Source organism: Saccostrea cucullata, unplaced genomic scaffold (assembly GCF_032062105.1).
Source record: "Saccostrea cucullata isolate Sc308-1 unplaced genomic scaffold, CSIRO_AGI_Scuc_v1 ctg90, whole genome shotgun sequence".
Lineage (NCBI taxonomy): Eukaryota > Metazoa > Mollusca > Bivalvia > Ostreida > Ostreidae > Saccostrea > Saccostrea cuccullata.
In genome coordinates this window covers 1,096,237-1,108,914 of record NW_026940868.1, presented here as the reverse complement: position 1 = coordinate 1,108,914, position 12,678 = coordinate 1,096,237, and the positions used below count along the sequence as shown (strand labels likewise).

The window sequence follows — 12,678 nt, the reverse complement described above, 5'->3', positions numbered from 1 at the left end:
CCTGTCATCGTCGGAAACCCACGGGTGATCTCGTCTATACTTATCATGATAAGTAAAGACGAGATTTTACACAATTTGTGCCCTGTATACCCTCCCACGTTTCAAGCGGCAGGGGTTTATAACTGAAAAAGTCACTACAGAGCTGGGGAGGAAATCTGATATATAGCCAGTTCTGCACAAAAAAGAAAAAAAAACTTAGCAAACTTGAGGGTTAAGAATATGCCTAAAATAACCATTTCCTTATTAAATAACGTCTCGGAAAATCAATGAGAAAAAAATGGCATGATCAAGCATCCGGTGGATCACCAAACTGACATTTCTTTCCATTTACTCAAGTAAAAATAGTGTACATTAAATTTACCATTTAAAAAGCATTTTCTTACAAAAAATAATTTTTTAATAGGTTATGAAAAGATGGTTGAAGAAAATTAAAAGATAGATAGAGAAATGGAGGGGAAAATTGTTGAAATGAAAAATGGAATGAAAAATGGCTAGAAAATGGCAAATAAATAGAGATGGTATGGAAAATGCCATTACCTTTGGCTATACGAGTTATTTCCATTGTAAGAAAATTTGTGAAATATATGTCCAGAAATGGGATAGCTTTAAAATGAGGAATTCAGTGGCGGATCCAGAAGTTCATGTGGGGGGTTTTGAGGCCCAAAGGGCCGAAGGGGGGCATCGGAGGGGGTGTCCCCCTCCCATAGGTGGGGGTTCGGGCCTCCCACGAGAAAATTTTGTTTTAAATGGTTCTAAATGGTGCATTTTCCAGCATTTTGGGGGTACTTTTTGTAGCTTTTTTAAAGACCGATCATCACAAATTTTTAATAAATGTTTTAAATTTGATTAAACTTTAACACAAGACTTTAGACTTTGGTTTCAAAACTTGTTAAATCTGACAATTTTAGGAATACAAGAAGTTGACTTCAAGTTGTCTTTACTTTAAATGCATCTACTGTAACAATATTAATTTAGTCGTATGTCATAATGTCAAACTGACTTCCAAGATACAACTAATGTGCAAAATTTTTAAACACTAAAAAACTTAAAAATTGAATTCTTTTCAGATTATCCCTTACTAGTGCTTTTCAACTTACTAGAGTTTATACTGTCAATATGATTTGGAATATAAACACACGTGTACAATAAATGAAATTTCAAACTGAAGAAAAAAATTACAAAAAACTGGAGAATCTGTCAAAACTAGAGGGGTTTGCTAAGCCAACCTGGTTTTGTAAAAAAAAATTATATTAATTTAATTTTTAAAACGGTAAAAAAAAAAACCCTGAATAATAGTTTATTCATAGTTTAAAAACATGCATTTTATCAGCAAAAGAATATTACTGAGCAGCACCGTAACTATGCAGTTTTCTGTTGTTGGTACCTAACTACATTGTACTGTGACCTTGTGACTTCACTTGATGCATGGACTACCCGATCTGTGAGGTACTCTCTCTGTTGATTACCTGTGTATTGTGTGCGTTCAAGCGGAAAGTGATTTCCTGTTACGTAGTTGATGTATATTTCACAGTTGTATAAACAAAGGGTTCATGTTTATTAGAGTCTTATCAATGCAATAAAGTGATAAAATAACACTTGTAAAAAAAAAAAAATCAATGAGTGGGGGGGGTTTCCCGAACCTCCCCAAACCCCCCTGGATCCGCCCTTGGAATTGCATTTCTGTTTTTTAAATTTAGAAAGATTTGAGTATGGTTTGCGAATCAATGGAGAATTATATCTTTTCTTTAAACTGAACAATTTCTGATAACAAAAGAAAGGCACGTTTTGATCTTTGAAAAAAAAGGAAATCCAGTCGAATTTCTAAAATCATAAAACGCTATGTCAGCATCATCGAATCTTTTTAATTTGAAAATTGTTTTCGGTTTAAGATCAAAGAAATGTTGATATTCAAAAGTCTCACGTATTTTCAGATAGCAACTAGTTAAAAAAAACTGAACGCGACAATACTAAACCGAAAGCATAAAATGCTCTTATTCGATATCAAAGCCGAAAAAGTTCTCGAACGATTTGGCCAGACACTTCCGTGAACGATTTAGCTAATCAACATCACATGACGGATTACTCATTAGCATAAACAAAAAATTACCAATTTAGTTTCAGCGAAAATACACTTTACAGCTATGTCGGGTTGTACGATGACTTCGAAGGTCGGCTTGATTTTAATAGGGTTGATCTTCTGGGTAAGTTTCTTGGGGATACTGTTTGTTACGAGAGTACACAACACCCCACAATGTCATCTCAGCTCCAGAACCGATGGTACCGGTTTGGCGTAGAAACAGGGTTTTTACGTCTTTTGGCTTTGACTTTTTGTGCTGAGACTCATTTTATTGAACTTGATAAAAAGGCCTAGTATTCAAATATGCCACAGTCATCACAGGAAGAAAATAGCTTGCTCTCTGACTAGAGTTTGAATGATTGAGTCTGTTCTTTTGAGTTCTGCACAGAAAAGTAAATTCGTCCTCTTATAAGAAAGAAGTTTATTCCTTCTAAAGTAATTATGTCCCACGCAATGAGTTGTGGAAGGTATGTTTTTAATGTTTTTACAAGATTATCTGTCAATTCTGTTCGTCAGGTTAACAGCTAAGCTTCTAAGCGGCTCCGCAGAGTTACGGGAAACTTCTAAACCTGTAAATAAATTAACAATTGACTGCACCAGAGAGAAAGTATTAGTGATTGGACATCGGTTAATTTTCATAATTGATCATCGGTTGGAATCGGTTACTGCTTCCGATGCGATTTTACCGATTATAATCGGATGTCATAGTTTGGTATATAAAAAGCAGACTTATATATATATTACAAGTTATTTCATATTATTTCTTTAACATGAATATATGAAATATATAATTTATAGTTTTATTTGCTGTTTTGCTTATTTCACACTTTCTAGTATATTCACAAAATCTCCGTGATTTTGTTTTCAAACCTTTGAATAGTCTTGAATACATCACTAAGACAATTTAAGTTGATACTTATTAAATATAAAGTACATTTGTTTAAAATGAAAATTGAATTATTACTTTGTAAAATCAAATTTCGCATTAATATTTCATCATAGGAAATGAAATTGAATTCAATTAACAATTTTACTATTCTTTTTTTGCATGGATGTACGTTATACCCTTTTCCTGGTCATTGGACTATATACTTAGTAGCCTGCTGATCACATCGTCACATGAATAATACAGTCATTTGGCCAGTTCCGGATTTTGGCCAGTTCCGAATAATTAGTAATTTAAGGACTGATAATTTATAAATTCAATGATGTAAAAATAAATTGATTTCTATGGTAAGAAGGCTTATTCATGAGTGTTTGAATTATGTGAAGTTTTGATTTTTTGCCCTCAGTTTGGTTTCGTTATCATACTTGAAACAGTCGACACAGTTTTACAATGCAGCAAATCTGAATCACCGCGATGCGTAAGTCTGCAGAAAAACCTCTGTAGATGCATAAATTTTTCACATAAAACAACGTTCTAGGTATCAAAAGTAAGTTTGATATGTACTCTAACATATACTAAAAACATATCAAAAATAAATATTTAGAACACTGGAAGATATCGAAATATTTTCGTGCTCTTATTTTACCAGTTCCGAATACTCATTTTAAACACTATTATAAATTCACTCTTCGATGTTTTCATCATTGTAAACGTGACTTATTCTACCCCCGCTTGAAAAACAGGAAGAAGCGGTATATAGTAATGGAATTTTGTCCATCTGTCCGTCAGTACGTCCGTCCGTCCGTCTAGCTGTACGTCTGTCCGTCTGATATGCTCTGGGGTATCTATTTCTTATCCGCAACCCCTCTTCTACCACTGAATGAAGTTTAATGAGGCTTCACAGAATTTAATGAGTCTTTCACAGAATCTTTGTTTAACAGTGCCAAAGTGCACCTTTTTTATTTTTGGATCTGGTACATAATTTGGACTCCCTGAGAAAAACATAGATACTGCCATTCTTTGTAATATTGAAAGATATATCCATCTCTTGTCCGCAATTCCTCCTATACCACTGAATAAGATTTAATGATACTTTCACATATTCTTTATTGCATTGTGACATTGTGACCTATTATTTTACTTTTTGATCTGACAATTATTTCGGGTCTCCCAGAGTAAAACATGGACTTTGTCTTAAATAATCATAAAGGAGGCGTGGGGCATCATTAAAATGAGCTCAGTGTCCACAGTATACCTCTAGTTTCTCTTCAACCTTTGGAAATACAAATAATTTATTGGTAAGCAATTAATTTAACTTTTCTTAGGCATGCCAATGGATAACGTATGGGACGTATATTTTTTAATTTAGGGTTGAATTGAATAAGAATCTCTAGGGTATCCGGAACCCGTCGGCTTATTCTTAACTGGTAAAATGGACACCTATGGTAACTTTCGAAATAAATTTTTTTGAGGGAAGGCTGAACTTTTATGAAACAATATTTAATACCACAAGTCATTGAACTACCTTGACAAAACACTTAGATTTTGAAATAATTTCTAGTATATATATAGCACCGTCGAATCGGTTTCTTATTCGGAACTGGCCAAATAACTGTATTATTTTTTAGTTTAAATATTTTTGAAACACATCTGAAATAAGTAGAAACCTAATAACACTTCCATTTCATATGACTGAGTAATTGAAAAAAAAAATAATTGGATATCTACCATGTACAAACGATACACAGTGGAATGGAGGAAATTCAGATTAGAAAACAAGACGATCGTTTTAAAGATTTCACAAATCTTTTAGTACTGGTAAATGGATTAGATGAAGGATGTTTATGAACAATACAGGACCATGTTACTTTTATTTATTTAATTGATCAGAAGTTTTAAAGCAAAAAACATGGAGAAAACGTCTGTTTTCAGTAAGGGAACTGGAATGGTCCTGCAGTTTTTAATTTGCCACGTGGGCGAACAAAAAATTAAGTTATAAATTTTATGAGCCCACACCAAAATTTACTCGCGGTTCCTTAGCACCTCTGCTTCGTGCTTACTCTGCTAGTTGACTAGTATTAGAAGCAGAATCCTTTTCATTCATTTATAAGAAGAAATAAATTTTAAACCAGAAATGGATAATTCTGGAATGTACTTTTATTAGAAGTATGTTTCCGATGATCGATTATGAAATATTACAATTGATCATTGGAATCGGTAGCATTTTTTCGTCGATAATCGATGTTTTCTGATTATCGGTACAACACTAGAAAGTATACATGTACTTATCGTCTAATTTAACAATAGGAAGAACATGTTTTCTTAAAAGGTGTTGAATCAATGAAATTCAAATTTTATTGTTGCTGTAGTGCTAGATATTACTATTATTTACTGTAAGACTTGGCTAATATATAATAAGGTATTAGGCAAGTTCACTAGAACCTGCAAATTTGCATATCCATTTAACAAATTTGTCAATATATGTGTTGAAATCTGTATTTTATTTATAAGATAAAGGCATTTTCTACTTTAAATTATATTAATACTTTTTGTAGAAAAGATTGTAATTGGTTTAATGAATATATATAGATTGATAAATATACGTGTAGGTATGTATTCAATTCAGTGCTTCTTTTTTTCCATTAGGCTGTAGCAGCAGGCTTGTTCTTTGTTGGTGGATGGGTGTTCAATACCTACAAACATTTCGATGAAATCGCAGAAGCCAACTTCACCCTGATTCCTGCCTCCATCATCATCGCAGTGGGTGTGATGATGTTTATTGTTGGTTTGGTTGGATGCACGGCAGCATTTAAAGAAAACAAGTGCCTGTTGGCTGTGGTAATTGAACTTATATCTATATTTTTTTACTCATGTAAAATTTTCTGACAGACTAAAATAATATAGAAATAGTCTAACATGCATAGTGCATATAAAATGAATAATTTTTTAGCTCACCTGAGCCGAAGGCTCAAGTGAGCTTTTCTGATCACATTTTGTCCGTCGTCCGTCCGTCTGTCCGTCCGTCTGTCCGTCTGTCTGTCTGTCTGTCCGTCTGTAAACTTTTCACATTTTCGACTTCTTCTCAAGAACCACTGGGCCAATTTTGACGAAACTTGGTACAAAGCATCCTTGGGTGAAGGGGAATTTAAATTGTTAAATTGAAGGGACATATCCCCTCGCAAGGGGAGATAATCAAGAAAAGACAAAAATAGGGTTGGGTCATTAAAAAATCTTCTTCTCAAGAACCACTGGGTCAGTAAAGCTGAAACTTATGTGGAAGCATCCTGGGGTAGTGTAGATTCTAAATTGTTCAAATCATGACCCCCGGGGGAAGGGCGGGGCCACAATGGGGAATCAAAGTTTTATATAGAAATATATAGGAAAAATCTTTGAAAATCTTCTTCTCAAGAACCACTGGGCCAGAAAAGCTGAAACTTATGTGGAAGCACCCTGGGGTAGTGTAGATACTTAATTGTTCAAATCATGACCCCCGGGGGAAGGGCGGGGCCACAATGGGGTATCAAAGTTTTTCATAGAAATATATAGGAGAAATCTTTGAAAATCTTCTTCTCAAGAACCACTGGGCTAGAAAAGCTGAAACTTATGTGGAAGCATCCTGGTATAATGTAGATTCTAAATTGTACAAATCATGACCCCCGGGGGAAGGGCGGGGCCACAATTGGGAATCAAATTTTTATATAGAAATATATAGGAAAAATCTTTGAAAATCTTTTTCTCAAGAACCACTGGGCCAGAAAAGCTGAAACGTATGTGGAAGCATCTTGGTATAATGTAGATTCTAAATTGTTCACATCATGACCCCCGGGAGAAGGGCGGGGCCACAATGGGGAATCAAAGTTTTACATAGAAATATATATTGGAAAAATCTTTGAAAATCTTCTTCTCAAGAACCACTGGGCCAGTAAAGCTGAAACGTATGTTGAAGCACCCTTGGGTAGTGTTAATTCTAAATTGTACAAATCATGACCCCCGGGGGAAGGGCGGGGCCACAATGGGGTATCAAAGTTTTACATAGAAATATATAGGAAAAATTTTTGAAAATCTTCTCAAGAACCACTGGGCCAGAAAAGCTAAAACTTATGTGGAAGCATCCTGGTATAATGTAGATTCTAAATTGTTCAAATCATGACCCCCGGGCGAAGGGCGGGGCCACAGTGGGGAATCAAAGTTTATATAGAAACATATAGGAAAAATCTTTGAAAATCTTCTTCTCAAGAACCACTGGGCCAGAAAAGCTGAAACTTATGTGGAAGCATCTTGGTATAATGTAGATTCTAAATTGTTCACATCATGACCCCCGGGAGAAGGGCGGGGCCACAATGGGGAATCAAAGTTTTACATAGAAATATATATTGGAAAAATCGTTGAAAATCTTCTTCTCAAGAACCACTGGGCCAGAAAAGCTGAAACTTATGTGGATTGGAAGCATCCTGGTATAATGTAGATTCTAAATTGTTAAAATAATGACCCCTGGGGGAAGGGTGGGGCTACAATGGGGAATCAAAGTTTTTTATAGAAATATATAGGAAAAATCTTTGAAAATGTTCTTCTCAAGAACCACTGGGCCAGTAAAGCTGAAACTTATGTGGAAGCACCCTGGGGTAGTGTAGATTCTAAATTGTTCAATTCATGATTCCCGGGGGAAGGGCGGGGCCACAATGGGGTATCAAAGTTTAACATAGAAATATATAGGAAAAATTTTTGAAAATCTTCTTCTTAAGAACCACTGGGCCAGAAAAGCTGAAACTTATGTGGAAGCATCCTGGTATAATGTAGATTCTAAATTGTTAAAATAATGACCCCCGGGCGAAGGGCGGGGCCACAATTTGGAATCAAAGTTTTATATGGAAATATATAGGAAAAATCTTTGAAAATCTTCTTCTTAAGAACCACTGGGCCAAAAAAAGTGAAGCTTATATATAAAGAAGCATTCTAGGGTAGTGTAAATTCTAAATTATAGGAATCATGATTCCTGGGGGAAGGGCGGTGCCGTTATAGGGAAGTTTTACACAGAAATATATAGGAAAAATCTTTGAAAATCTTCTTCTCAGGAACCACTGGGCCAAAAAAGCTGAAACATATGTGCCCATGGAAGGATCATGGGTTAGTGTAGATTTCAAAATGTCTAAATTATGATCAGGGGGGTAGGGTGGGGATGCATTATGTATAACAAGGGGGAAATCTGGTAAAGAACAGAATGGTCAAAGCTTCTCAGGTGAGCGATGTGGCCCATGGGCCTCTTGTTTAATTACATGATATTCATTATTATTTGTTGTGATGTAAACAATTGATCCAACTGATTCATTACTATGTTTTTCAGCTATTCTCTTTCTTACTGGTGATTCTAACAGCACTTATAACATCAGGAGCTCTTGGCTATGGATTCAGAAGTGATGTAAGTCAGATGTTTGTTGTAATGATTTACATTTTAATCTTCTGTCAGATGAAGTATATGTATCGAAATGATTTGAATATCAATGCCGAAATACTGAATGAAGAGTTAATCTGGTATAAAAAGTCACAATGAAGACGGATGATACAATGACCTCAAAGTGTTATTAAGCTAAATAAATGATAAAAGAAGAATAGTATGTAACAAAAATATAAATGTGTTTCATTTTTAAGAAATCTTGAAACATTACAGAGTTCTCATTTAGATGACACATTATTTATTTTGGCTTCAATAAGTAAAATAGCATGACTTACTGTAAATATTTTCTACCTAGGTTACCAATGCGGTGGAGAACGGATTACAGAAGGCAATTGATGCTTACAACTCAAACAGTACTCAGCGAGACCAGGTGGATTACCTACAGAAACATGTAAGTTACAGAGAACTGCATACAATAGATCAGAAGGGAAAGGCTTAGGGACTGGGATGAAAGTGACATTATTTGTACATTTGGGAAACGTTGGGTGATAAAATGGGGGAAATTGGAGGTAGTCTCAGTAGAATACATAGTCTAAGAGTTCAAAGATCAGCTGAGTGTTGGTTGAGATGAAATGATAGGACTGTTATATTTGATATAATTTATATACATAGTAGAGGAGGGAGGAATACTAGTATACTGTAGACATACTTTTTTCCACGGGGTCATAATTCCATGGAATCTCAATTCTCTTTTAAGGTCAGACGAGACGTTCCTCAAAATCTGTTTTGTATATCTTCGTAATGTATGAAAAATATTCAAAAATTTAATAACATTCTGATTTCTAAACCAGTTTCTAAACGTTTTGATTAAACCCAAACACTTAAACATTTGAAATTGGAAAATTATTCTTCTTCCAAAAAGGATTATATAAGAAACACTACCCTTGGTATCTTGCAGAAATGCCTGGTAAGGTACCTCAATTTTTTGTGAGTAAACATGTTTAAGTAGCAATACTTCAATGACAAACTCTTGGAAAATTTTATATATTATTAAGGAACGTCTCATCTGTCCTTAATCTGCAGGTAGAAAATTACGTGGATTTCTCAGACTGTCACTTTTTGCCTTACATTTATATTTTAAAGTACACTTGGACAAATTTCAGCGGAAAATTTGTGACCGCATACATAGTGTAAATTAATACCACCCGGAAAAAAGTACTTCTACAGTAATTTTAGGAGTATGGAATCATTATATGGGGGAACTTATTTTGGAAAGATGTATTTTTAAATGAACATTTTGTAAAAGTTTTATTTTTATAAATATATATAATGGATATAACAAGGGATTGCTTTCCATATAAATTAAAGCTGAAGTGTTGTGGTGTAAACAATGCCTCTGATTGGTTGAGTGCTAAGACCTGGGCCCCAACTGCCAACAAAACCGTCCCAGAAAGCTGCTGTGTCTCTGGTGTTAACTGCACAGAGGAGCAGCGAAAAATGGTCAATGATCCTAAATACATCTACCAGAAGGTAAAGTCAATAGCATTCATCACTTACAAAGTCTATTGATTAGAGGAATGAAGCTATAGTTGAACTTGAGCTTAAATTGAAATATATGCAGTTATTTTGTAAATGAAAGAAGAATCTTAAGACAATTACCGTGTAATCCCTATTAACCGCCCCTGCCCCTATAAGCGCCCCCTTGGTCTTTTTTCAATTATCAGGAAATAAGGGCCCCCTGTACAGTGATTAAAATCATCTAGAATTGTACCAAAAGCCTGCCAAAATTTGAAGAAAGTGAAAATGTAAATTATCTATTATCCAATTTCGCGGTGGAAAATGAGTCGTATAGCATAATTTGGGTGGATTATCTTCACTTAAAATAAAGTTCAACATTATCTTAATTGTTCTTGAAAATTTTTAAAGTATAAGAATGACATTCAATATTATAAATAAAATACCAAAATAACCGCCCCCTTTTTCACAATTTTCTAAGCGCCCGGGGCGGTTAGTAGGGATTATATGGTATTTAGCATGAATAATTTGAGTAAAAATGATAATCTTACCTCGCTGATATTTTATTCTTTAACAGGGGTGCTATGAGAAGTTAGAACATGAATTCATGTCCAATTTGGCCTACATTGCAGGCACTGCCATTGGTCTAGCTGTGATTTTGGTAAGACTTCACTCAATTTGATGTATTTCACCCATCCACCACACAATTGTCACCCTTTTCAAGAGGGAAACATTGAGATTTGTCTCCTTGCATTTATCATATTCTCACTCAGATAGACTCATTATTTTTAAGGATAATAATGTCTTGTTCTTTGATTGACAGGTCCTGGGCATGATCTGTAGCTGTATCCTGTTCTGCCGCTCTAAGGAGGTCCGATATGAGGCACTAGGAGGACAGTATGCAGGTCTCCGTGTGTAGGAGCAGGACTGTGTAGGAGTGCTCCTGTGGAAGGCTGTAGGAGTATCCTATAGATGACTGTTATTGCACTAGAAAATTTTTTCAGTTCCAATATTAAGAAATGCAACTTCAAACAAGCATCATGCACAGTGATAAACTTACTTCCACCCCCCTTCCTTGTCAGTTTAAAAAATTAATGTGTCATTTTTTTGGAAAAAATAATTATTGATTGATTTGGTAACAGTTTTATCATGTGTTTATGTGGGATTAATGTGTTTTGATAAAATATTCCATATGTGTACATTGCACGGCAAGAAGTATGCATAGCTATACGTAGATCTTTTTGAGACTGTACTGTTTCAAAAGAAAATAACAAGAAAGAATTACAACTTAAAATTTTGTAATTCTGCCAGTTCAAATATTAAACCAGTAATTTTTCAAGCTGGAAATCAGCAGTTACTTTCCCTTGTGAATATTTCATGAAGGAGGGAGTTGCTAAACAAGCTAGAATAGTGATTGAAGCATACTGGTATGAGTCAAAAACTGTGTGGTGGCATGAGATTTTAATTTTTCTATCAGTATGGATTGAATTTGAATGGAATTGGTTTAATGGTGGAATACAAGCTATGTCAAACTCAAGTCCAGTTTTGGTTTTCATTTAATGTTTTACTGACGTCCATTTGTACATACTCCATCTATTGTCTTGAAGTATTTCGTGTAGTGCACAGCTAATGATCCTTTACTTGCCCTGTGATAATGATTTTTGCTGAAGAGGCATTAAATATCCTGTCAATTTTGACTATCAAAGCTAGTCTTTTTTTGCAACTAAATTAATGTCCAATGTTTTGATATGTAAATTTTGACTATCAAAGCTAGTCTGCTTTTACAACTTAATTAATGTCCAATGTTCTGATATGTAAATTTTGACTCTGAAAGGTAGTCTGTTTTTACAACTAAATGTACATGTACAATGCAATGTGATTTTTTTTTTCCTTTTTGTCTTGATTATTACGGATTTCCTGAAAACGTAAATAGTGATATTATTTGCATAAGGTTAAATGCTTGGTAGAGTATTTAGTTTGCATGGCTGATGGTTAATTGTGGCATTAAATTATTTCAGTGTCAGTTACATGTACAAAAAGAAGGTACAAGGAGTAGAGAAGAAATTTTTTTTAACCAACATAAATTTTTGAACTTTATATATGGCCAAGAGACTTATTTTGAATGCATGTATATCGCCAACAGATTTTAAACAGTATTTTGATTCCTGTTTTTTCAATTACTAGTTGTGATAAAAGTTCAAAAGAAAAAGATTGTAATAAAACTTCTGGAAGAATATTAGTAAGGATTGGATCAAATGTAGTGGTTGATCTCAATGTCAATGTATCCCATGCTGCATTTTCAGCAGTATATATGAAAAGTCTTTAAATCATTCAGTTATTTATTAATTTGTAGTGGCTTAAAAATGGTGTCAGATTGTGATATTTTAATTGAATATGTAACTTATTCTGATATCAAAGAATTTCAACTGATTTTGAATATGCAAATAGATTTTCAATCATGTAAATGTGCACACATATTTGGCATAATATTATTTTTTTAAACATCAAAGATAAAACAACTCTTTTTTTTTTTTTTAGGAAGAAAAAACTGTTTGTATTATGAATCTCTTTTATTTGGATTATTTGCTCTTTGTTGTTGTTTTTTCTAGTAAATTTGAAAATACAAATATGTGTTTTTATTGCATTTATTCAAAAACTTTACCCATATTTATGGTATTCTTTCAAAAGTGTGTGAAGGATAATTGAGCTAAAATATGTGAGGTTAGGGAGTTAGCTCTGTAGATTTCTGTGTTTATAATTTTTTTCCCAGTTAAAACTTTTTAGGTCACCTGAGTAACTCAGGTGACC

At 34.1% G+C, this 12,678-nt stretch overlaps 1 protein-coding gene across 2 annotated transcripts in view; it reads left to right on the top strand.

The window, feature by feature from the left end:
* Positions 1 to 2,041: 2,041 nt before the first annotated feature.
* The window catches only part of LOC134256534 (tetraspanin-36-like), a 58,006-nt gene continuing 47,369 nt past the window's right edge, over positions 2,042 to 12,678 (top strand). The window contains exons 1-7 of one of the 2 annotated variants that reach the window (XR_009989739.1): positions 2,042 to 2,201; positions 5,610 to 5,801; positions 8,305 to 8,379; positions 8,711 to 8,806; positions 9,724 to 9,885; positions 10,448 to 10,531; positions 10,694 to 11,727. Coding sequence is in view for 1 of the 2 variants with exons in the window: in XM_062739208.1 (XP_062595192.1) it covers positions 2,142 to 2,201; positions 5,610 to 5,801; positions 8,305 to 8,379; positions 8,711 to 8,806; positions 9,724 to 9,885; positions 10,448 to 10,531; positions 10,694 to 10,789 (765 nt within the window). In the remaining variant the exon portion in view is untranslated. Of the gene's footprint in view, positions 2,202 to 5,609; positions 5,802 to 8,304; positions 8,380 to 8,710; positions 8,807 to 9,723; positions 9,886 to 10,447; positions 10,532 to 10,693; positions 12,498 to 12,678 lie in introns of those variants that run through there. The other variant, XM_062739208.1, reaches the window with a different exon arrangement.